Genomic DNA, 23304 nt, shown 5'->3' with positions numbered 1-23304 from the left:
GACTTCATTTGGTTGCAACCGGAAGAAAGGCATTTTCTACGAGTAACGTCACAATTGCTCAGTCCACTTCTCCTATACAGTCAATGGTTTGAACACAGATTTGTAAGAAAAACAGAACAATGTACAACTTCATTTCCCTTCATTTTAACGCAGAAGGGGGGAAAAATGCTTGAAATACTTCAAACAATTGACAAAATTAGCGTTAAAGGAAACTGGGTTGAATATTGAAATAATTTCCACATACATTTTCCACACTCTTTCGGACTGTAACAGTCAGCTTACCTTCTTATAGAAAACGTCTGCAGTTAGGTCCGTTTTCAGATATTAAACATCACAGATTTACAGTAGAAATACTTCTAGATTCCAGATTAATTTTACATATGAATTCACTCTACAGGCGGACATTTTCTAATAGTTTTCAACTTTTGTCTTGTCTTCAAGTTTCTTTATTCTTACTACTATGTTTTTAGCCTATTTAGAAAATGTTGAAAGACTGACCACATATCCAGGCTACCCCTGGTCTATACTGACATGGGCTAGGCAGTGTTTTTCAACCAGTGTCACTGTAAACTAGTGTGTTATGATAGATGGTCAGGTGTGCTGTGGGAAATTATTCAATTTCACCCAACTGGTATAAAAACATTCAGCTCTGTGTTCATCCAAACAGGCCCAGGTTTCAACCTGAATAGTATGAAAGATAATAAAATACCTTAAACTCTGTGTTCATTTGATTCCTAATCAAGACACTTTGAGAAGAATGACTGTACCGCAGTTTTGCCCCACCTTGTTCTCATTTTGGAAAAAGTTTGACCCCCTTAAAACCGAACCCGCCAATCATTCTACTGTTAATTGTCATGAAGCACCAAAAATGCAAATATCAAACATTTTGCAATTATTCTTCATGTAAACAGAGCTAAACAGTTTAGTTCTCCTTCAAGGTTTGCATTGGAGCATAAAGGAATTATTCACAGAGATTACAGTATTTGGTCCTATTGTCTTTTTAAAGTAAGCAGCTGCTTTCTAATAATATCTGATTTGAAAGACATTCAATTTTAGACGTCAAGCACTCCTTAAAAAAAATTGGAGTCACGTTTAAATATAAGTAATGAAATGAAAAAAAATGAATTAAGGTGAACGCACATTTAACTAAAACTAAACTGAAATACAACAAATAATAAATAAAACATTTATTAGTTACATTTGTTATCCAAGCAAAAAAGAAAAACTGATAAAACTATTACAACCATTAAAAAATGCACGTGAGATTCTGAAGGGACTGGAATGTCACTAAGACAGACAACAGTTTCTCTTTTTTTTCTTATCGGTTGCTGGTGATTGCCTTCTGATTTTTGTCAAGAAGAAAATGTACTTTGGTTTAGAAAAAGGTTAAAAAACACTGGACAAGACAATCTGTAGTGGATAAGGGAGGAAGGGGACACTAACGACTCATATTTAAAAACTAAGTATAAGTGATTTTTCCAACGTTGCAGCTTTACATCAACATCCATGAGGGAGAACCTGACATCACAAACTTTTAGAACTCACCACAAACTGTGGCTCATAGCAAAGTGGTTCTGGAAACCATAGACTGATAACCTTTTAAACCTCTTTTATTGAGATTTATTGTTCCTGTATTTAATGATGCTTTGGTTTTTATTTGCTGAAAGATTTCAGATGCCGACCAACAGAATTGCTATAATCTGGCACATTAATATGCGTTGCCTCTATCAAATAAGTGATGAAATAAATCTACTTTACTATTTTACTATGTTCCCATTTAGATATGGAAAAAACAGGGTTGTGCAGCATTAAAAAAAGCTGAAAATAAATGAAACAAACGATGAAATGTGAATAAAAAAGATTTTTTTGCTCTCAGTTCAGTCTTAGACTGCACAAAGCTGCACTTAAGTGTAAAAAAAAGTGGCTCTCAGATTTCAAAATTCAGAAGTGCTCATGTGCAGCTTTACTACAGTGTCCCTACGGAACAAGGCTCTCAGAGAATTCACATAAAGCCGCCACGCCCTAATCTTCTCCAATCCACTGACATAATTTTGTTACTCCAGTCTATAAAAGACGAGGGTCCGGTGTGCTTTCAGCACTGTATCACACTGTGAAAGCCACAATGAAGGCAGTGTGAGGAATAACCCACTGAATAAAAAAATGCAAACACTTATTTGTTTACTAGCAAAAGCTGTTTATATCATCTGCATTTTTCAATCCATTTGAAATGATGTAAACATAAAGCAATATGTGAAAAGAAAATTGATGAAAATGTTATGTAAGAGCATTCTATCTTTACATACTTTATCATCTTGTATCCAGAAAATAATCAAACATGCATTTTTTTTAGCATTTTTTTTTATTTGTACTTACAATTTTGTTAATAAAAAACATCAAATTACTTTACAAAAATTCGACTTTTATCTCTGCCGTGGAGAATGTACTCCTTAATGCAGAGTCAAAATGGACTGAAGGATCAGTTCATCTAGAGGTCACAAACACATAAAGGATATTCTCCTTCAGGATCTTTTGGTAGACGGCAGAACTCCCGGTTCTATTTATTACAGCAAGTCTTTCAGGTCTTTGAGCAGCAAGACAGCCCAAGATCATCATATTACCACCACTAAATTTGACCTTTAGGAGGCTCTTTTTCTGAAATCCAGTGTTATTTACACTAGCTGTAATAGGATATACAGCTTTTTAAAGAAGTTTAATTTTTGCCAGATTAGTTCACAGTTTTTTTCCAAACAAAACAGAGAATATTAAAGGGTTTTCTGTAAAAACTGAGAGAAATACTTCATTTTGTTCTCGTAGCTTGTTATTCAATTTTGCCCTCTGCTATACGAGCCATTTTGACCAGTCTCTCTCCTAAAGTGGAGCCATGAACTCTAAACTTACCTGAAGCAAGAGAGCCAGGAAGTTTTGTGGGTTATTTTAGTGACTTCAAGGCTGAATTGGAATTGCTTCCCTACCCCTCTGACTACTCCCTATTGCTCCAGTTGTTGGGGGATTTTGAGCTTTAGTGGTGTCCGAAAGTGGTTTTTTGAGGAGGGGCCATACAGACTTAGGACTAGCTATCCCTTCCCCAGTAGGGTGGTCCTCCGTGTCACATTTCTTCACGTGGGTGTGTTGTGAAGCCCGGAAGTTTACACTTAAATGTAAGTATTGAGTTTTTGCACGACTTTTTAAATTTATAAAACCAATGGTATTATGTATTTTCGAGCGCTGACAGCTACGTGTTAACGTAGATGACCGGTGGCTATTGAATGAATGAAGTCATTAAGCGTTAGTAATGTTTGAATTTCAAGACACTATTTTTTTCATACTGCTTCCCCTGGAGGGATAACTTTAGGGGTAGAGGGAAGCTCCAGGACCGTGAAATGCTTCTTACGAAGCCACTCCTTCATAACTCGGGCAGTGTGTTTGGGATCATTGTCATGCTGAAAACCCCACCCAGGTTTCATCAATGCCCTTGCTGATGAAAGGTTTTCACTCAAAATCTGATGATACACGGCCCCTTTCATTCTTTCCTTTACACAGATCAGTCATTCTGGTCCCATTCCTGAAAAACAGCCCAAAGCATGATGTTTCCACCCCCGTGCTTCACATTAGTTATGGCGTTCTTTGGATGCAACTCAGCATTCCTTCTCCTCCAAACACAAGTAGAGTTCTTACCAAAAAGTTATTTTTTGGTTTAATCTGGATCATCCAAATGCTCTCTAGCAAACTTTAGACGGGCCTGCACATGCACTGGCTTTAGCAGAGGGTCACGTCTGGCACTGCAGGATTTGAGTCTCTAGCAGCCTAGTCTGTTACTGATGGTAGTCTTTGATTATTCTGGTCACAGCTCTTTGTAGGTCATCCATTAGGTCCCCCCGTGTGGTTCTGGGATTTCTGCTCACTGTTATTGTGATCATTTTGACCCCATGGGGTGAGATCTTGCAGGGAACCCCAGATTGAGGGAGATCATCAGTGGTCTTGTATGTTTTCCATTTCCTAATAATTGCTCCAAAAGTTGATTTCTTCACACCAAACTGCTTAACTATTGCAGACTCAGTTTTCCCAGCCTGGTGCAAGTCAACATTTTTGTTTTTAGTGTTCTTAGGCAGCTCTTTGGTCTTGGCTTTAGGGGAGTTTAGAGTGACTGTTGAGGTTGTGGACAATTGTCTTTTAAATAGATAACAAGTTCAAACAGGCGTCAAATAACGAGTATAACGAGTGGAGGACAGAGGATCCTCTTACAGAAGAAGTTACGGGTCTGTGAGAATCAGAAATCTTGCTTGCTTGTAGGTGACCAAATACTTATTTTCCACCATGATTTGCGAATAAATTACCGGTATCTAAAAATCAGAAAATGTGATTTTGTGGATTTTTTTCCTAATTTTGTCTCTCATAGTTGATGTTTAGCTATGATGAAAATTACAGGATTCTCTCTTTTTTTTTAAATAGAACTTGCACAATAATAATGGATTAGATTTATCTACGCTTTTCCAGACACTCAAAGCACTTATATAATGTATAATGTATACTTGGTGATGTCAGAGGCGTGGCTGCCAGTTTGCACCTACGGTCCCTCTGACCATTACGGGACATTCGTATGCATTCACACACCAATGGAGCCACACTGGAGGTAGGAAGGGTGAAGTGTCTTGCTCAAGGACACAGAAACAGTTGACTGGGGGGAGCGGGGATCGAACCACGAATCCTTCGATCATTGGACGACCCCCTCAACCTCCTGAGCCACTGCCACCCACAACTGGGGGTTGACTAAATACTGTTTGCCCCAATATATACAGTATTTATATGTTTAGTAGTTAGGGAGAAGTGAGGGAGTTCTGATGTATAATTAGAGTATTTTGATCATCGGGTCATCATGACCCGATGATCATTAGGTCACTTGTGGAAAGGATAATCCCTGTTCCATAATCTTACCATTCATGAGTTATTAAAAAAAGAATCCTTAGAAATTTCAAAACATCTTTTCAGACTAGAAGTCCTCAACTATTTAATCTGTTTTTATTTATTTTTTGAGTTCCTGGCATAATCTTAAGTTTCTAAGGACCATGTTGTCACACAGATTAATGAATAAAGTTTAGGGGCAGTAGTGGGTGGTGATGACCCATAGTTATTTCACCTTTTAGATGAGGAAAAGCTTGCAGAGTTCCATAAATGGCACGTGTGCAACAACAGGGGTATCGGTAGACCCATACATGACGGCTACAGAGGTGTTTGTCTCAGCTCACCTGTAAATCATTCCAGGGGAGCCCGTCTGTCGATGGGAGAGACGGGCGGGGGAGTCAGTGGTAGATTCAGGATACATGGAGGCAGGTTGGAAGGGGTGGGGCCAGCCTGCCGGGGGTAGTGCTCTTTCACTGGGACCACAGATTGAACTGAATCAGTGCTGAAGGCCTCTGGGAAGAAATGCAAAGACATTTATGAGTGAGCGACCGGGTTTCAAAGCACACGGCTGACATCCTACAAATGTGTCCTTAAGAGGTGAATGAAAGTGTCTTCTATCATAAAAATCGAAACGGAATTGAATTTGTTTTGCTTGCATCATTTGAAAGCATGTTTAAAAAGACTACGCCACAAACAACAAAAATACCATTGGATCAGCTTTACAATAGAGATCTAAAAATAAGCAGCTTTGCACAAAATGTTTTATGTCTATTCTGCTACTAAATGCTTCTCATTGGCTTTGTGGAAAATGCTAAAAGGATTTGGGAATTTCCCTGGGTGCACTTTGAAAAGACAACGCTGCTGCTAAAAGAACCTGACTGCACTTAAATTGTGCTTTATAGGGAGATGCTGTGATGAGAATACAGCAAAAGCCCAAAGGAGGCTGGGAAACCGTATCATGTTGCTGCATGATGAAATATCCACATGAAGGCATTTCTTTCATTAAAAGGTGAGGTGAAGTGAAACTTTTTTTCAAAGCAAAAGAATGCATTCTGTTCTCATATGATATGAACAGAACATGTTATTTTTAGAAGCTATAAGCAGCAAAATATTGCTAAATTTTGCCTGGAAGACATATATACAAGACCCAAAGTAAATTTAGTATTTGAACGTATTTGTTGCAGCAGTAACTGACATTTGCCAATTTTATTTTAAAATATCAGCTAATATTTCCTTTATCTTTTTAAGTTACAGTAATGCATTCAATAGGGAGTTCAGTGCCTCTTTGAGGCACCACAAAGAAAGGACTTTTAGATTACCGTTATATCTATATTTATAGATCTGAAGGACAAAAATAAAAATTAAATTGGCCATTTATGTGAGGAACATCACAAAATCCACAATACCTATTTGATAAATAAGATACTGTGAATGTGATTTTGTGGGAATATTTTGCCTCCTTTTGTCTTTGCTTTGCATCTCTGCACCACTAGATGGCGTCATGTCCTCACACTGAAGATGTAAGTCACCATAATAAGCAGTCAAAGCAATTTAACTTCTGTGAAGTTCTGTAACAAGTAAACAGTAAGTAAACTATTGAAATTAACAACATCAAAAAACGAATATGCTAAAAGACAGTCATACAATAAACTACAGACAACACAAACATTCAGTTTAATAAATGTAAAAAGCTCAGTCCACTTGATTGAGTTCACTTCAGTAAACCACAGCTGATCCACTGTTCAGAGGAACTCTAGAGGAGGAGCAATTCAAACATGTCTGGAGACATGGCAAGCAAAAATGAGCATGGTGAGTATGAGGAGGGTGGTTAGGCACACATGGAGTCCATTAACACACATTTCAAAGAACTCTTCTTTTTTTCTATTATCACCATCCCATATTTTTGGCAAGGATGCAATCGGCAGCGCTGACATCTCAGCTTAGTTTACGATGGGAATAAAAATACACCAAGACAGACTGACATTTGTGTGCAACTGACAAAGCTATAAGCTGAGACTTCGCGCTACTCTATTTCACCCGTCGCTGCACTCGTGTAAGTCGTGGCTCATAACCGACATTGCGATGATAACTTGAAGGTGACATTCACCTCCCGTCAATTTCCCAGCCGCACAAAGCATGTCCCATGCTCCCGTTGACACATTTAGCACTCATTTCAATCATGGCTCCACTGAACACAGGTCATTCCTCTTATTATATGATGATGATGATGATGATGATGATTGCATGACCCTGGTGGACAAAAAGCATGACAGTAGAGTTACAATACTGCCAGCAGAGACCTTGAGGATCGTCTGTCACCAGCAATCACAGGATATTGTTGGCCAGGTGGGTGGTTTTTGAAACCGATATACTGATGTATTTTTAAATTTCTCGTTCCTGAAAGCATTTGGGTGCATGGAAAGTCATCTATATTGGTTGGATAAATGACTGAACACATAAAAATACTAAAGGCTGTCAAAGTCTACCTTGTGTTTAGTCAAAGCAACAAACAGGGTCAATTTGCATTGACTTAACAAGGGTTATTTTTGTGCATTTTGAATCATTTAGTAACAAACTACTAATTTTTAAGATTTCAAACTCTTGCTAAAACTAAATGAACAATTTAATTGATGGCATCTCTTTAGACTTTTGGAAGTGTTATTCTTCAAACAAATGATACTGTTTTGTTCAGGTCGAGGCTCTTTGCAATATGTTGTCTTTGATCTCGACAGCAGATACATCCACTGGAAGTAGGCAACAAAAAGAAATGAAGACTCATCCGAGGATGTTGACTCTTCTTTGATAAAACATATTAACTCAAACACATATTTAAAGCTCGCATATTTCACATAGGAAGTTGAGAAAAAGAATGGCATGTTTTAAATATGGCTTTGACCCTGTGAAAAATGTGTAAATCTTAAATCTCACTAAAGATCAAATGCATTGGAGTATTTTACTGTTTTATAGTGAGCAAGACGCAGAAGACACGGACCGCTAAGTCCACAGGTGAACGCTTAAAAAGAACGGGCCTTACTTGATATCTGGGGGATTGTCTTTGCTATTGCTACTGCACTTGTTCCAAAGCATTTTTTTATAAAAATGAAAATGCTCTAATACTATCAAGTACGATTAACGGTATAATTTTTCTTTATGCAATAACTCTTAAGGGTCTCTACTAGGCCTGCACAATATACCGCAAATCTATCGTTATCGGAATATCTAGCATTTAACGAATCAAATAAATCCCTTTATGCATCTGACCAATCGGATGGAGGCCTATTATGTTAGATGTTTGCCTCCTACGTTGAGAGAGAGTATAATTTTTAAACTTTTCCAATGAAATGGGAATTATGTTTTTGGTTATTTTGCTATTTGTTAATATACCGCAAATTATATCGCATATCGTGAGTTTTCCTCATATCGTGCAGCCCTAGTCTCTACTTAGTTTTATAAAATCCAAACTCAAATAATTTGCATAATAGGAAATATCCTGAATTTTATTTTTTTTTAAAAGCCCCAAAGTAATTCAACTGGTTTTGAGTAAATTATGTGGAAAAATATTTTACAAAGCTATAATGTTGAACTTTCAAAAATAACACATTTATGTTAGGGTTAATGATAAATGTATTTTTCCCTCTATTTTTTAAAACAGAAAAGGGCAACAAACGTATTTCTCAATGTGTTTTTACTTTCTTTAAGCACTTTTTTTTTGCATAGGTTGCAAGTGAAATAAATGAATAAAAAAAGAACAAATTTTAGGGTTAAATTTGAGCACAAAGATAATAAATTCTAAAATTGGAAAAGTTTGAATTTCTTTCTACATCTTTACTTTAATTACATAAGTTAGTTTTTTGCTTAACAAAAATGTGCATGTGTTTCAGATTTGGCCATGGAAGATTGTAGAGCAATGCAGCAAACTCACAGAGGTCTCTTTGGAGAGCTGCAGTCGGAGAGGGTGCTAGTGCTGACTGCAGCAATGCGGTACACTAAAAACACAGCACGGCTCAACTTAGAGAGTTCAGATTTACTGGGCTAATGGGCAAAGGTGCACTATGCTGACTGAAGCTGCAAATAGAGCAGGAAAGGGCATAAAGGCTAATATGAGAGGGGGGCGAGCCTTCACATTTTACTTTTAAAAGGTAACAAAAATGATTGGAGGCAAAATAATGTCAACGTTTTACTGAGCAAATACCCAAAGCTGTCAATGTCTATAAATAGACTGTGAATTTTTAAGATATCTCTACAATCACTCAGTTCAAGTTTTTGTCAGGTTTAAAATAACTTTGGAGATGCACTTTAGGCAGAAGAAACAGTAACAACCCAATTTGCTTTGATTGTATTGTTTTTGTTCACTTACAACTAAATTATCAAATTAATACAAGTTTCCTTTTTTCTAAAGAGTATTCATAAATGTAGTTAGTTTAGAGATTAAATCTGATGTGATCAAGTTTTCATCTTCAAACCTTTCAGTTAGAATCACTATTTTCTTCAAACTATTATATTTTTATGCCATTTGCTGCCTTAATAAGTATAAATAACTATTCTTATTAAGGAAAGTAGACACACCGTATAAGTTTTACTTTTGATGCCTAAAGTTGTCAAAAGTTCTGTTTAGATTTTAACTGAGACAAAAACAAAATTAAATGGAGGTTCTTTAGATACCAAAGCCTATTTTATCCCCCCAAACTGTGGTTTTGCCTTCTTAAAGTCACAAACTTACAGCAGACAAACTGCTGTACTCCAGTTGAAGGCTTCACAGTACTGGATCTTCAGAAACCATGAGCGGTTTGAAGTAGTTGAACCACCTCCAACCACCTATTTGGTGAAACATTCTACAAAGATGTAGAAAATTGTGGCAACAAAGGCAAGTAGCTCAAAAGGATTAACCAGACTTTTCACAGAGCAGAACCTAAGTCATACCTCTGAAAATGTTGGTAAAGAACAGTTTAATCAACATTAACTGACACACAAGAAGGTTTAAACTAAACAGTTAGCAGCAAACAGAAGATCACAATTACAATGTGAAAAAAAGCATGAGTTTCACTGCCAAACCATTAAACAGATTCAATTTTGAGTCAAATATTCACAACTTTCCAGTTCTGCATGATTCACTATTTGTCAAGATTCTGTATTGTTTGGCTTGAAAAGTTGTTTTAAAAAAAGTAGTGGTTTAATTTGAAGTCCCACTCCGATCTTCTGGTCTACTTTAAGGCGTTACCAGTGGTCTATTAACTATGATTATGAAGTTTTTAGCCAAAATCAAAAAAGGACATAGGTTCTGCAGAGCTGCAGCAGTTTATTAGAAAAATTCACTTCGCAGTTTTGGGCGAGATTGTGGCACAAAGTAAGCTCGCTCTATTTTCTATCATCCCTTTTCGTTACAATCTCTCCTGCTAGCTTACAGCCCCTCACAACCCCAACCTAATATTACTGGTGCAACAAAAATGGTGAGCAATATCCGAACTTTAGCCAGTCGTACAGTTTTGAGCCAGATACCAGCTCAGACGAGGAAAACTAAGACGCACGTGGATTTAGTAGTCTATTGGTGGATGCATCAGAATGGAGCGGAGCAGGGAGCTTCTGGCTTGCATTTGTAGATCCTGCTTCACATTTACAAGCTTTTTCCAACGGGGTTTAAATAAAGAAATACTCAGAAATGCAATTAAAGCTTAATTTTCTTTATATATATTTTCCATCATAAGAAAAATGCTACAAGAACATGTTAAAAAAAACACCAAAAAATTAATTTTCATAGTACTGGTAGTCTGTCCTTAACGACCTTGTTACAAATAAAAAATTAAATTGTTTCAGTAAAAATGCTGTCTTGCCTAAAAGATGAATAGCTATAAAAACAAATAAATCAGTATTTTTGGGCATTGCAAAACAATTTTGGCAGACTTGTAACATTTTTAGTCTACAGTTTTTTCCCCCCAAAATACTTTTTCTTTTTTTACCGGTAACAATGGTACAGGGCTAAATAAAAATACTAGAGGCCTAGAGTCTCCTGTATAGGGCTGCCCTGATGCTGAGACGTTTGTGGCTGTTGTGTCTGTAATGACTTTGGTTCTGCCTGTTCTCACCTCTGGAAGTCATCTTAAATGTGTTAGCAGTTAGACATATTTACACTTACATAAGCTGTCACACAGCTGACACGCTGTCCACCGCTCGCCTTTTTCCTGTTGCTGTTGGTCAAATTGAACATGTGACAGGTGTGTGCTGTTTTTTTGGCTCCATTCTAGCTTTGGCATCATGTGTTTGTTGTTGCAGGATTTATTTTAAGTTAATCTGGCATATTCTTCAAACAAGTGCATGCACCACACGGTCGCACCAGATGGCTCTGGATGAATGCATGTACTTTAGGACCCCTACTAGAACCTGGAGAACATTTACTACCAATGTCTAACTATAAGGTTTAAACAACTTTTAACATATCTTTGTCATCTTTCAGCTGTTCCTTTTAAAGATGACGACAGTAGATTATATGTTCCCATCTCCTTTTTTTTGTATCGTCTACTATCCTCAGTGCCCTCTTTCACTATGTTCAAATATCTGGTCTTTAATTTTTTTAAGTTTTTTTCCTGTGTAACATATAAATTTGATTTCATCAAATTGGCAGTTTTTCTAAAATCCCTTCTATTCGTGGCAGTTGTCAAGAATATAAGAAAATAGCAATACTAACTGAATATTTTTTTTTCCAAGTAAAGTCTTTTTTTCTTAATCATTGGAGTCCATGGGAAATTGCTCCCTACTTCAACCTCCCTCCACTGGTTTTTGGTGAAATAGCTACACTCGGTTCTTCCTGATTGACCTTATATTTGGAAATGGAAGGTTAGTCTTTAGTGCTAACAAGGACTTGATTAGGCCTGCACAATAAATCGCAAATGTATTGTTATCGCATATCAAGCAGTGCAATATGTTTACCGCAAAAGATGGCAAAAATTGCAATAAGTGGTTGCCTTAAATGTGCCAAAACTATCTTATGGCAGCTTGAAGTATTTAACGAATCAAATCAATCCTTTTATGCATTTGATTAATCAGATGGAGCCCTTCATGTTGTTGACCAACTGGATGGAGCCCTTTTATGTTATGATGTTTGACCCCTATGTAGACTAGGGTCATTTGGAGTATAATTGAAGGTATGTTGGCTCTTATTTAAATTAAACAGTTGCAGTGAAATGGAAATGATGTTTTTGATTGTTTTGCTATTTGTTCATATTTGGCAAGTTATATTCATCATTGCAATGTTGATCATTGATCAGTTTTATTGATATCACGCAGCCCTAACTTTGATGCTTAACTCATCAGCAATATTACATAGTGAGGAGTGTGTCCACTACCACAAACATTCATACAAGCAAAGCAAAGAAATACTGGTGTCTCTTCAAAAGTGAGTTTATGCAAAAAAAACAACATAGATCTATGAAGCCACAATTTCTCTTTCAAGAAGTTCCTGTTCACAATCAGATGCCTAATGGCAGATGGCCACTAAAACCGCAGATCTGCAGCCATTGAAGCAGTTAAAGCAATACAGCATTTGATGGAATCATTTGATCTCAAACAGACTAAACTAGCAAAATAAAGCTTTTGGCTGTCCTGCCCCATTACAAAACCACTAATCTCTAGTGCCTTCTTAAAAAAATAAAACAAAACAAAAATAGAAACACTTGAAAATAGACACTTAGGTAAAAATGTATTTCTCCAAGTAAACATAAAATAAAATACAGTAATGATGCGAAAACAGCAACCATGACATACATACATTCATCTTCACATCTTCTCTTCAGCTCATGCACCTTCTACACAAAATGCAAAATTGAGTCACAAAAGGTTGCTGTTTGGCCTTTCCATCCATAAATCCACCTACACCCAGCCAGTGAATTCACTCTTGAGACAGGGCTTACGTGAGCAAGGCAAGCGGGCAGGCATTGCTGGCCTGGAAAGCATAGCACCGTGTTGTGTACTGTGTTGTAAGCCGCTAAAAAAAAAAAAAAAAAAACACACACACACACACCGATCTGAGCAGATGGCTGCTGAACAGGGATACAGGGTAACAGACGAGAACTGCCGGGGATATCCTACATGGGAGTCCAGTCAGGCAAAGGGGAAAAAAAGTTGATGTAAACTCGTTTAAGGATAAGCTCCAACAGTGATTCACAAAGGAATGTGCACATGGCCTAAAATACTTAGAATCAAAGCCACATAAAGATGGGGTTCTAAGCAACGTCTATCTCATCATAGTTACTGATTTTATGAATATGTAAGCAGCAGAGGGCCCTTGATAACAGAAGGATGCAAGTCAATGTCTGCCAAGTGAGAAAAAGATGCATTAGCAATTTGCATAAATAACCCAATTACACAGCAAACTTCCAATACCAATCCCCCCAACCAGGGTAAAAGACATAAAAAGCGCATCTGAGAGCTGTGCTGTCAGGAACCATTAAACTCTTGAATGGCTGCAGCTGTACCACACACAGACATTTGTGACAGATTATAGTCAAACTTTAAGCCTGATCCATCAAAGGCTGTGATGAGCAGTCTCACATGGATTAAAGTTTAGCTGTAAATATCTCGTTCTGGCCTTTGTCAACTAAAGTTATAATCCTTGGTATCTTAATTATTTTAATGCTCATCTTTATCATTATTTGTTATCTGTGTTAGTTTCTTTAATTGCCAGTGTCAATGTGCCATGTTCAAATCTGCCCTGTCAGGCTTTAACAATAGAGCAAAAACATAATAAGTTTAGCATCAGGCTTTTATTAGTACAACATGAGTTTACCAGACTATCTTAAACAATGTCTCTCCCAAAACGCCCCTCTTTCAGGCACACAAGCATGCACATACATACACATTCACACACTGATGTCGGCTCCACTGCCTAAAGGCCCGTTCACACCGGGACGAATTTCGCCGGCGATTTTCGCCGACGTTTAACGCCTCGTGACTAAACAAAGGGCACCAATGAGAGTGTGCACACCGACGCGAAAAAACGCCACGCGTCAAAGCGTCAAAAAATAAAAACGCCTCGGGTTCGTTGTTTTTTTTCGACGCGTCGCGTCGAAATCTATTCGACCAATGAGAATGCCGCTTTTGCACACGTGTCTGGAGCTTCTGAAGTTACAGTAAAACACAACTTGGGGGCGCTCAAACACAAAACTGTCTTGCTGAGCACACATACCAGCGAAGAAGATAGACGCCAAGTAGCGTCTACACTGCCGCGAAGAAATAATGACGGACATTCTAAAATATCCCCGAACCAAGCACCAGTTGGAGCTACTGGTGCTTGAAATATTCATGTTTTCTTTTTATTATTCTGACAAGCGCGTAAATACTTGCTCTCTTCTTCTGAGTGAAAAGCGACTTTAAGAAGCCTAAAGTTGCGCAGCGCCACCTTGTGTACAGGAGTATTTCTGTTTACATTAAGCGCCATCTAATGTCAGGGAATGAAATTGCATGTTCGCTCGGCTCATTGTCAGCGAAAATCGCCTGGGTGTGAACACAAAAAACGTGGCGAAAAACGCTGGCGAATAACGCCTGGCGAATATTCTTCCCGGTGTGTACGGGCCTTAAGACTGGTGCCAACCTGTAAACACCAAGAGCAGTGTGGGGTTCAATGTCTTGCCCAATGACACTTCGACAGATGAGTGGGCAGGAGCCAAACCTGCAATACTCTGATCAGAGGCTGACTGCTCTATCACTGCACCACAGCCACTGCTTTACGGTGAGTAATAGTTGTTAGTGCATGAAATGTAATCATTTTTAATACATTTGGGCAGAATGCCCCAATTACTTGCAAATGGAGAGGGGAGTTGGAAGAACTGTGCAGGGTAAACTTTAAGCTTTGACAAAAGGAAGTCGGGTTTTTGGATTTTTGCAGTATCGAATCTTTGTTTTATTGTCTAACATGCTTTCTTTTCATTAAATGAAGATATTTTAAACTTGAATAATAAAACACCGTCTTAACAATAAGGAACCAAATGTATATTTTTTAAACTACATCATTAGAACCAATAATTGTAGACAGCCACTACCAGCAAAATGGCTTATGCTATGATCACATATATCTATCATCGCCTGATTTTTTGAAAAATCAATATCGAGGTCACGAATGCAGGTCATGGCCACAGTCAAGCGGTCAGTCAGGGGGGGGATGACGTCATTACGAAATTGGTGGCACCGGCCTGCAGCAACGCTGATTGGACGATGTCTAAATGTCTCCTGATGACGGCCGTCCATATCAACTGCCATGGGCCTACAAGGGGTATTTATAAAGCAAGCCATTCTGCACCACTGGTCATAAACACACATTATAATCTTGTCACTTTACAGATTTACTCATTTTTGAGACAACATGCCTACCAAGAAAGCAAATTGTTCTGTCTTCTTCGTATGCTTCTCAGCATCAACCGCAATTCGTCAATACACAGGTCTGGGAGTCGCTGTGGTGCTATCAACACCATGATGACTTTTGTGCAGCATCAATGCCATCTCCCCATTTGGACTCATGGTGGCTGGGATTCCCAGATTGTCGCCCGGTCATCGCCAGTCCCCCGGCCAATCTCAACAGCCCTCGTTGACTGCCCGCACTGCACTTTTTTTGAAAACCTCAGCGGCCGCTTTGCAGCGTGTAAATGCAACTGCTGTCTACAAATGCCGGCATGCAGCCACCTGCCAATATTGCTGAAAAACTTGCATTTAGGTTGCAATATGGTGGCCTTTTGGGATATGTGACCGTCGTCTCACTATAGAAAAAACGTCTTTTTTCAGTACAAGTACACTGTACACCAGCTTTCATTTAGCACAAATGTTCACCTTTCGGCATATTTTTTCAGGGGTCGCCACAGAGAACCAGCTTTCACTAATTCGCACAGATGGTTTGGCAGAGACTTTTACGCCACCTACACTTCCTGACAACCCTGTATTTCATCTGGGCTGGGGACTGGCACAGGGGGACCCAGACTAGGGATCCCTTGTGCCTACATAGTTGCTAATTTCATAATTGCTGATAAAAATGTTACAGTAACTTTTTACTGCTCCTCATTTTACTGCTGCATTTGGAAAATAAACGTAAAAATAAAAAGATCTAGAGGTAAAGTTAGAGATTACAAGACAACTTGAAACAAACTAGTTCAAATGAAAAAGACGTAAAGGAAAATAAGCCAAAACAATGTTTCAAATATTTTATAAAAGGAAGAATGCCCATCAAGTCTAGACATATTTATACTTTGTCAAAGTCTTGGTTATCTTATAGAATGAGAGATTTGTTCCCATTACTCATATCTCTGACATGAGGATGAATCAGCATTTTGTGTTTTTTAGCTCAACTTTTACTTCTGGCTCTTGACTTAAAGGTTTTTAATAAATCAGACTATAAAGAAGCTTTATAACCCTAACTCTAACCCTTTGTAAAAAGATGAATGTAAGTCTGTCCTGTGCAGCTAAAACAAAGCATTTGTTGGCATTGCAGGGAAACAATGTGCTGCAGTCAACAAGGAGCTGAAAGAGGAACACTGCAGTAGAAATATGAAACTCTCTTCCTCTTGTCCTGCATTCATCTTTGCCATTTTTTTTTTACCTGCCAGCCAAACGTAAATGAATTTAATCAAAACTGGGCTTGAAATTGATTGAAGTAAGCAGTATTCTCCTGTACCTCTTCACACAAGAGTGCCTAGTGTTGCTGGAATTGAAGTAGGATAATGGGATTGAATTAGGTTGGATAAATGTCAGTCTTATCTTTTTACCGTGTACTCAGATTCAAACCGCTAGGATGGATTGGGATGCTTAAGGCTGGGTGGTATAATCTCTTCTAAATGGACAAATCTGATTATTTTCTAACAAGATTTGTAATCAGACAAAACTGTTCGTCTAACTGCACAGGCATGCCTCTTCCAGCATTTGTCAGAAACAAAATGAGCTGCTGTAAGGTGAACATTTTAAAGATGAATCCAATCCAATGTTTTCTAATGTTCTTTACTGAAAGTTCAACTGTTAAAATACAGGATTCTTATCAGTATTGGAATTACTTTAAAAAGTAATCAGTTAGAATTACTTGCTACCAAACTGCACAAACCTGAATTTTTCTGATCCGTTAAATGAAAATTAGTAAAATATATATGTATACGTGCTTCAATATTTCCTACATTTTAACAGACAAAAATAGTTTATCCTGCACTCAAGGTATTAACTTGGCAACAAAAGGAAATGAAGATATTATAAAGTGTATTCAACTCTATGACAAAAGAAATCAAACTAATAAATATTAAATATTTAGTTCACACCAAAAGTAAACATTTGAAGGTGTGTTTAAATCTATTAAGTAGTTTGTGAGTTTGGCGCTTGTTTGTGTGTATGGATCAAGTGTTCTGGGTTGTGTGTTTAAATGAATGTTAGCCCTGATTGGCTACCATAAAGGATGACATCGCCTTGGCCAATTATAATGGCATATATCATTGTAACCCACCCAGTTTCCATCAGCCAATGTTGTGTTTGGTTTGTACAGTTTATTGAATTGGTTCGTATGAATGGATCACATAGAACATTGAGAAACATTAAGGGTGTTGTAAACCCAAAAAACAATTAGTTAGATTACCCTGTTAGCGAAAAAAATAATGAGAGGTAACTAATGCCGTTGTTTTAAACGGCGTTTAATGCTTAGGCGTCACTTTCAGACATTATCCCGTTGCAGACCTCATTTGAAATGGCATAACTGTTTTTTGAAAAAGCACATTTAAAAAAACGTTTTTTTCTGCTAAAGGAAACTAATTCTTCATTTGTACAGTGTCGCACATGCATGAGAAGTTCTCTACTTTCCTTAACTACCGGCCTTTTCAAAAGAGCAATAGAGGTCAGTTCTTCAGTATGAATGAAGACTGCAGCAGCAGAGAGTAAAAAGATAACAAGGAGCCAGCTAAGAACATAATGGAATGATGAGAAAGGTAAGTTGCAGGTAGATCTGGCGTATAAAGTAAAGCTAAATCAAGCAACTGACAAGTGAACAAGAACATTTGTGCTGAAAATGGGTACGAAGTTCTGCAATCCAGTTCCTTTTTCATCCACAGTGTGCCTAAGAGCTAAGTTCTAGGATCAATATTCATTTGATTTAGTTTGTTCCCCTCAAGGTGGGATTTTGTAGAAATGCATGGCTAATCACATATTTGCTAATGATCTTCAAATTTATATTTGCGTTGACATGGCTCATTTATGTCCCATTTCCTGTGTCGCAGAATGCACTGGTGGCTTTAAATATTGGCTCAGCAGTAATTTCTTTTTTTTAAATTACAAGAATTGAAGTTCATCACATTTGGGATGAGCCAATGTTCTCTGGATGCTTTATCATTACTCCTAAATGACCATTGTCAGAACCCTTGAAGTACTCTTTGACACTTAACTGCACTTTAGGGAACAGGTTTCAGGGGGAACATAGGTTTCTTGGCTGCAAGGTCCTTGAAAAAGTCATTCAAGCTCTCATCAGTTCTAGACCGAACCACTGCAATGCTCTTTATACTAGCATCTGACCTCGCTTAAAATGTACTGACACATTACCCCTGAATGCCGTGCTTTTTATTGGCTGCTAGTTGAGTTTCACATTACATGTATAATTTAATTTTTTGCATTTAAGGCCACCGACGAAACTGCCACCTTTTACTTATCTCCTAATTCACCTTGTGCCATTGCATAGGTAGTACGTTCCACAATAGAATTCCTGTTCTGTATCCCTTAGTTGAACCCTGAATTGGGTGGATATGCTTTCTCTGAACTGGCTCCACAACAATAATTTATCTCTGAAAATTTGATCTCTCTCCAAACCGGCTGCCCTTGCCTAGCAAAGGTTGTTGTTTGACATTTTCTTTTATTTATTTTACTGACCTGCTCTGAAGTAATGCTTTACAACCTCGTTTATTTCTGTTTCACCTGTACAACGCATTGGTCAACATTTGAACAGACTTAGGTTGAGGCAAAAACAAAATTGAGGAAAACAAACATACCAAGGCAAAAAAGCAAAAAGGTTATGTATGTATTTCTATTGTTCTTCCTATTCCTATCTGGAGTCAGTGCTGCAATGATTTAAGAGTGTAATACAAATCTAGGGGTGGCTAATTAAAGATGTGGCAGCCAATGTGATATCTGTGTCTTAAAGTGGCAGAGGGGGACAGGGCATCTCCGCTGCTGACAAGGTTGTGAGAGTAAAGGGGAATGATTCTGTCACTTCTAATGATGCCATGTATAAATATAGCTTTATTATTAAGTAAATTTAGTAGTGATGTAGCCTACAGTGCTGTGACATTTACTGCAGCCTCATTTAACCTTACATAATAACAACACAAAACAACAAGGAGATCAGTGTATATCTAAAGAAAAAAAAAAATCAAAGAAATTTAGGCTGCTTAAAAATACAATCCGTCTTCAAACACATACTGTAACTGAGACAGTAACAATCTTACATAAGAAAACAGGCAGGGAGCTACTACATTAGGCAATTTTTGTCAATCATTTGTTTTTTCTTTTGTTTTTTTATTAGAATTACTTATTCTCAGTTATTTTTGATTTTGTCTTTTTGTTTTAAATAAATATAAGTATTGTATATCAGTTGGTTAGGTGCATGATCGACACACAGGAAACCAGGGTTTGACTCTCATTGGCACAATGAGCTTCATCCAGTGTGGGTCCTTGGGCAAGACTTTTGAGAAAGGAGAGTACTGGATGAATCTTGGGTAACGTCATTCTTAGAAAATGCCTTACTTCCAGCTCAAGCAAAATAAAGCCAATTCAGTCGCCATTTTTCCACAATAAAGATGTCTGCATGTTGGAGCCAGATGACAGTGATTGGTGCGAGTGGTCTGAGTCAATGTTTCTACTGTCGCCAATCATGAGTGAGAGTATGTTCGAAATCCACACCCATTCCCCTGAAAGCGGGCTCAAGAGAATCTGTCAATCAAACATTCGAGGTAGGGGTCAGTGGGGACAACATGCTTTTACTGAGGGACCCGGTCAGTTTATAACTTGAACTGCTCGTGATAAGAAAAAAAAGAAAATTCATGAAAAAAAATTTTGGATTAGCAAGAAGTTGTTTAAAAAACAGTATCAGCGCAAGAATGGTCATTCTAATTAATAGAATGACTGAGTAATAGCTGTTTATTTCCCTACAGAAGTCTATGGAATTTTGGCTTCTTGTAGCCAGCAGGTGTTTTTCTTTTTGGAACATGAAGGGGGAGGGATTGCTTTGTCCAATTCTCATATTCAATCAATAGGCAAGACCCTTCACGCTACTGCCTACAGCCACTTTTGACAGAAAGTAAGAATTAGACTGAGCGACCGTTCCCCAAGTCACTTTCAAAATAGGAAGTACGAGCTGGTCCAAAAAAGCCGAAATCCCATAGAGAAGGGGTGTCAAACTCATTTTCACAGAGGGCCACATCAGCATAGCAGCTGTCCTCAAAGGGCCAGATATAACTTGTATATACAACATGTAAATGTAATGAAAAATAAACGTAACTGCTCCTTAATGTTAAATAACTCATTATTTATTTACTATAACTTTTTAAAGTGACAAGAACAGTTGCATAGAAAACATTTGTTTAAATTTGATTCTGACGGGTTAGGTTATTTTGACAGTGTTTAAGTTCTGATGTATAGTTTCCCAATCCGATATTCCAAGTCTGATTCCCCCTAGAATTAAAAAATACACATCAATTTTTTAGTTTTATTAAAAAAAAAAAAAAAAAAAAAACTTTCATGCTCTCGTGGGCCACATAAAATGACATGGAGGGCCACATTTGGCCCCCGGGCCTTGAGTTTGACACATGTGCCATAGACTTTTACTCAGAAATAAACAGCTATTACTCAGTCATTCTATTTGTTAGAATAACCATTCTTGCGCTGATACTGTTTTTTAAACAACTTCTTGCTAATCCAAAATTTTTTTTCATGAATTTTCTTTTTTCATAACTGTTTTTTAACTTGATTTTCCTTTTATTAACTTGTTCTTGCTAATCCTAATTTTTTCATATTTTTGCTGTAGCACAAGTTAATTAAGTTATAAAATGAGGAATCAGATGCCTCAATAAAAGTAAGTGGCTCGGGTCGAACGTTCGAAGCGTTTGACAGATTCACCAGAGCACACTCTCAGTGGTAGAGGTGCGGCCTTCTTCAACTCCTCCTACAGTCAATGGTAGCCAGAACGGTGTCCAAGTCTGGGTCCTCATGTGCCGGTCCCCAGCCCGATAAAATACAGGGGTGTCAGGAAGGGCATCTGGCATAAAAATCTCTGCCAAACCAACTTTGTAAATCAGTGAAAGCTGTTTTGCTCTGGCGACTCCTGAAGGGATAAACCAAAAGGTGAACAACAATTTTGCATATGCTCTTAGTATTAAAAATGCGTATCAAATTAGACATTCTTTTTCCACTAAATGCTGCTAGGATTAATGTCTTCTCCTAACGTGCAAGAAAAACAAAACACAAGTGTGGCTTTTATATCAGATTGGGTTTAAAAACTGAAATGAATGACTGCTTTTTGAGTAGGCTGAGTAAACCCAGGAGAAGGAAGCCTATAGAGAACACAAGACAAACACCTTTTGGAGAGCAGAGGATCAAAGGGAGGCAACCTGCTTGGTGCTCAATGAGACCACATATAACATATGGGCACGGACGTTCCAAAGCAAGAGGAGCTATAGACCTAAATAAAGGAACGTGTGTGCATGTGTGTGTGCGTGTATGCGTCTGTGTTAAGTGTAAGAAAACAACCGTTGACCAGCTTTTGTGATGGAAGAGTATATGTCATTTTATCTTTATCAACATAAACAATAACAAATTAATCTATGTACACTGAGTTCTTTCTTGACATGATTTGGACAGAGCAAAATGTTACTCTAAACATATTTATTTCTGACTACAATTTAAAAGTTAGACATTTCAGTTTTACTATAAGAATGTAAATATGATCTGTGAAATACCAGAGGAAATCCATTTGTAAAGTCAGGAGTATACCGGGTTTCATTGATAAACAAAAATAAGATTTAAAAAAATTTAAATTACATCTGCTTAGTCTGTTGAGACCTAAATGTATCTGTATTTGGCAAAATTTTGTTTACTGTCTTGAACAAGAACAGAACATTTTTAAGGAGATAATCAGGAAAGAAACAAAAATATCAATGTAAAGTAGTTGACCAATTGTGTAACTTGAATGCTGCTAGTGTTTATTAGGTTTTTCCCCTAATAAATCCTAACTTATGTAAGTTTCTGTTGAAAGGATGGCTATATTCCATTTGTTATATTTGTTGTTATTTTGTGCTGCAATTTTCACTTTATTAATGGTAAGCATCATATTTAAAACTCAGATAATACCTTTATCAGAAATCAGAAAGTAAGCATTTAGTTCAAACAAGGCATCATTTTGTGTTTTCTGTGTACTAGAAAAAAATTATGCTGAAAACGTTTCTGTTCTTTTTCACTAACATTGCAAACTGCTATATGTACTTTCACACAATTTAGCTTTGCTTCTGTATGGTGTAAATGTGGCTATCGCACAGGAAGTCAAGCTCTGCTCCAGCCACCTGAACTGTTATACAGCCTGGCTTCTGCTCATCCTTGTCAAGTACAGAGAATTACCAGCATGCTTGTTTTTATAAGTTTGAAGAATCAAGCAAAAACTGGTTACGCTGCCTCCTATTACACCGGGCATTCAAAGGCACCAACATTCCAGAAGTGGTGGTCTATAGTTTTTAGCATTTTTATACATTTTTATAAATTCATTTAGGAAATAAAAGCATTTTTGAAAATAGTTTTTGTCCACTGACTTTTTCATAACTCAGATAAAACATGAAAACTCTTTAATCCTTTTATGGTGTTATTTATTGTTTCATAAATTTAGGACGTTTAAGACCCCCTGGAAACTGTCAAGGTTTAAGATAATCTAAGATGGTTAACCATCTACTGCAGTGTTTTTCAACCAGTGTGCTGCAGCACACTAGTGTGTCGTGGGAGATGGTCAGGTGTGCCGTGGGAAATTGCCCTCATTAACTGATCTAAAAAGATTTACCATCTCCAGGATATCAGCTCTTTGTTCATCCAAATAGGCACTGATAAAACACTGAGTAGTTAGGAATATGAAAGGTCATAAAATACTTTTTTCTTTGTGTTTATTTGATTATGTTAAAGACATATTTTGATAAGAATGACGGTACCGCGATTTAGCCGTAACTTAAGACGTTTTCGGAAAAGTCCCGCTCCTTTCTCGGAGGCTTACTCACACGTCATCAGTCTGACCAATCAGAAGTGGTTAAAGTTTTCACTTCCTTGTTCCGATTCTACTCATAAAGTTGCTCAGTTCTAACAAAAATACCAGCTAAAGCTCGTCTTTAGCGATGTAGCTTTCCATAGGATCCGGTGTCAGACCGTGGAACAAGTGAACAA

At 37.6% G+C, this 23304-nt stretch overlaps 1 protein-coding gene across 3 annotated transcripts in view; it reads right to left on the bottom strand.

Annotated features, from left to right (window-relative positions):
* The window catches only part of kcnab2 (potassium voltage-gated channel subfamily A regulatory beta subunit 2), a 95037-nt gene that overhangs the window by 51724 nt on the left and 20009 nt on the right, over positions 1-23304 (bottom strand). For all 3 annotated transcript variants that reach the window (XM_011474830.3, XM_011474832.3, XM_011474831.3), the window contains exon 2: positions 5244-5411. In XM_011474830.3, the coding sequence (XP_011473132.1) occupies positions 5244-5320 (77 nt within the window). In that variant the 5' untranslated portion in view covers positions 5321-5411. The remainder of the gene's footprint in view (positions 1-5243; positions 5412-23304) is intronic.

The sequence above is a fragment of the Oryzias latipes genome, chromosome 5 (assembly GCF_002234675.1).
Source record: "Oryzias latipes chromosome 5, ASM223467v1".
Taxonomy (NCBI): Eukaryota; Metazoa; Chordata; class Actinopteri; order Beloniformes; family Adrianichthyidae; genus Oryzias; species Oryzias latipes.
Note: the sequence above shows the minus strand (reverse complement) of the source record. Positions and strands in the feature narration are given on the sequence as shown.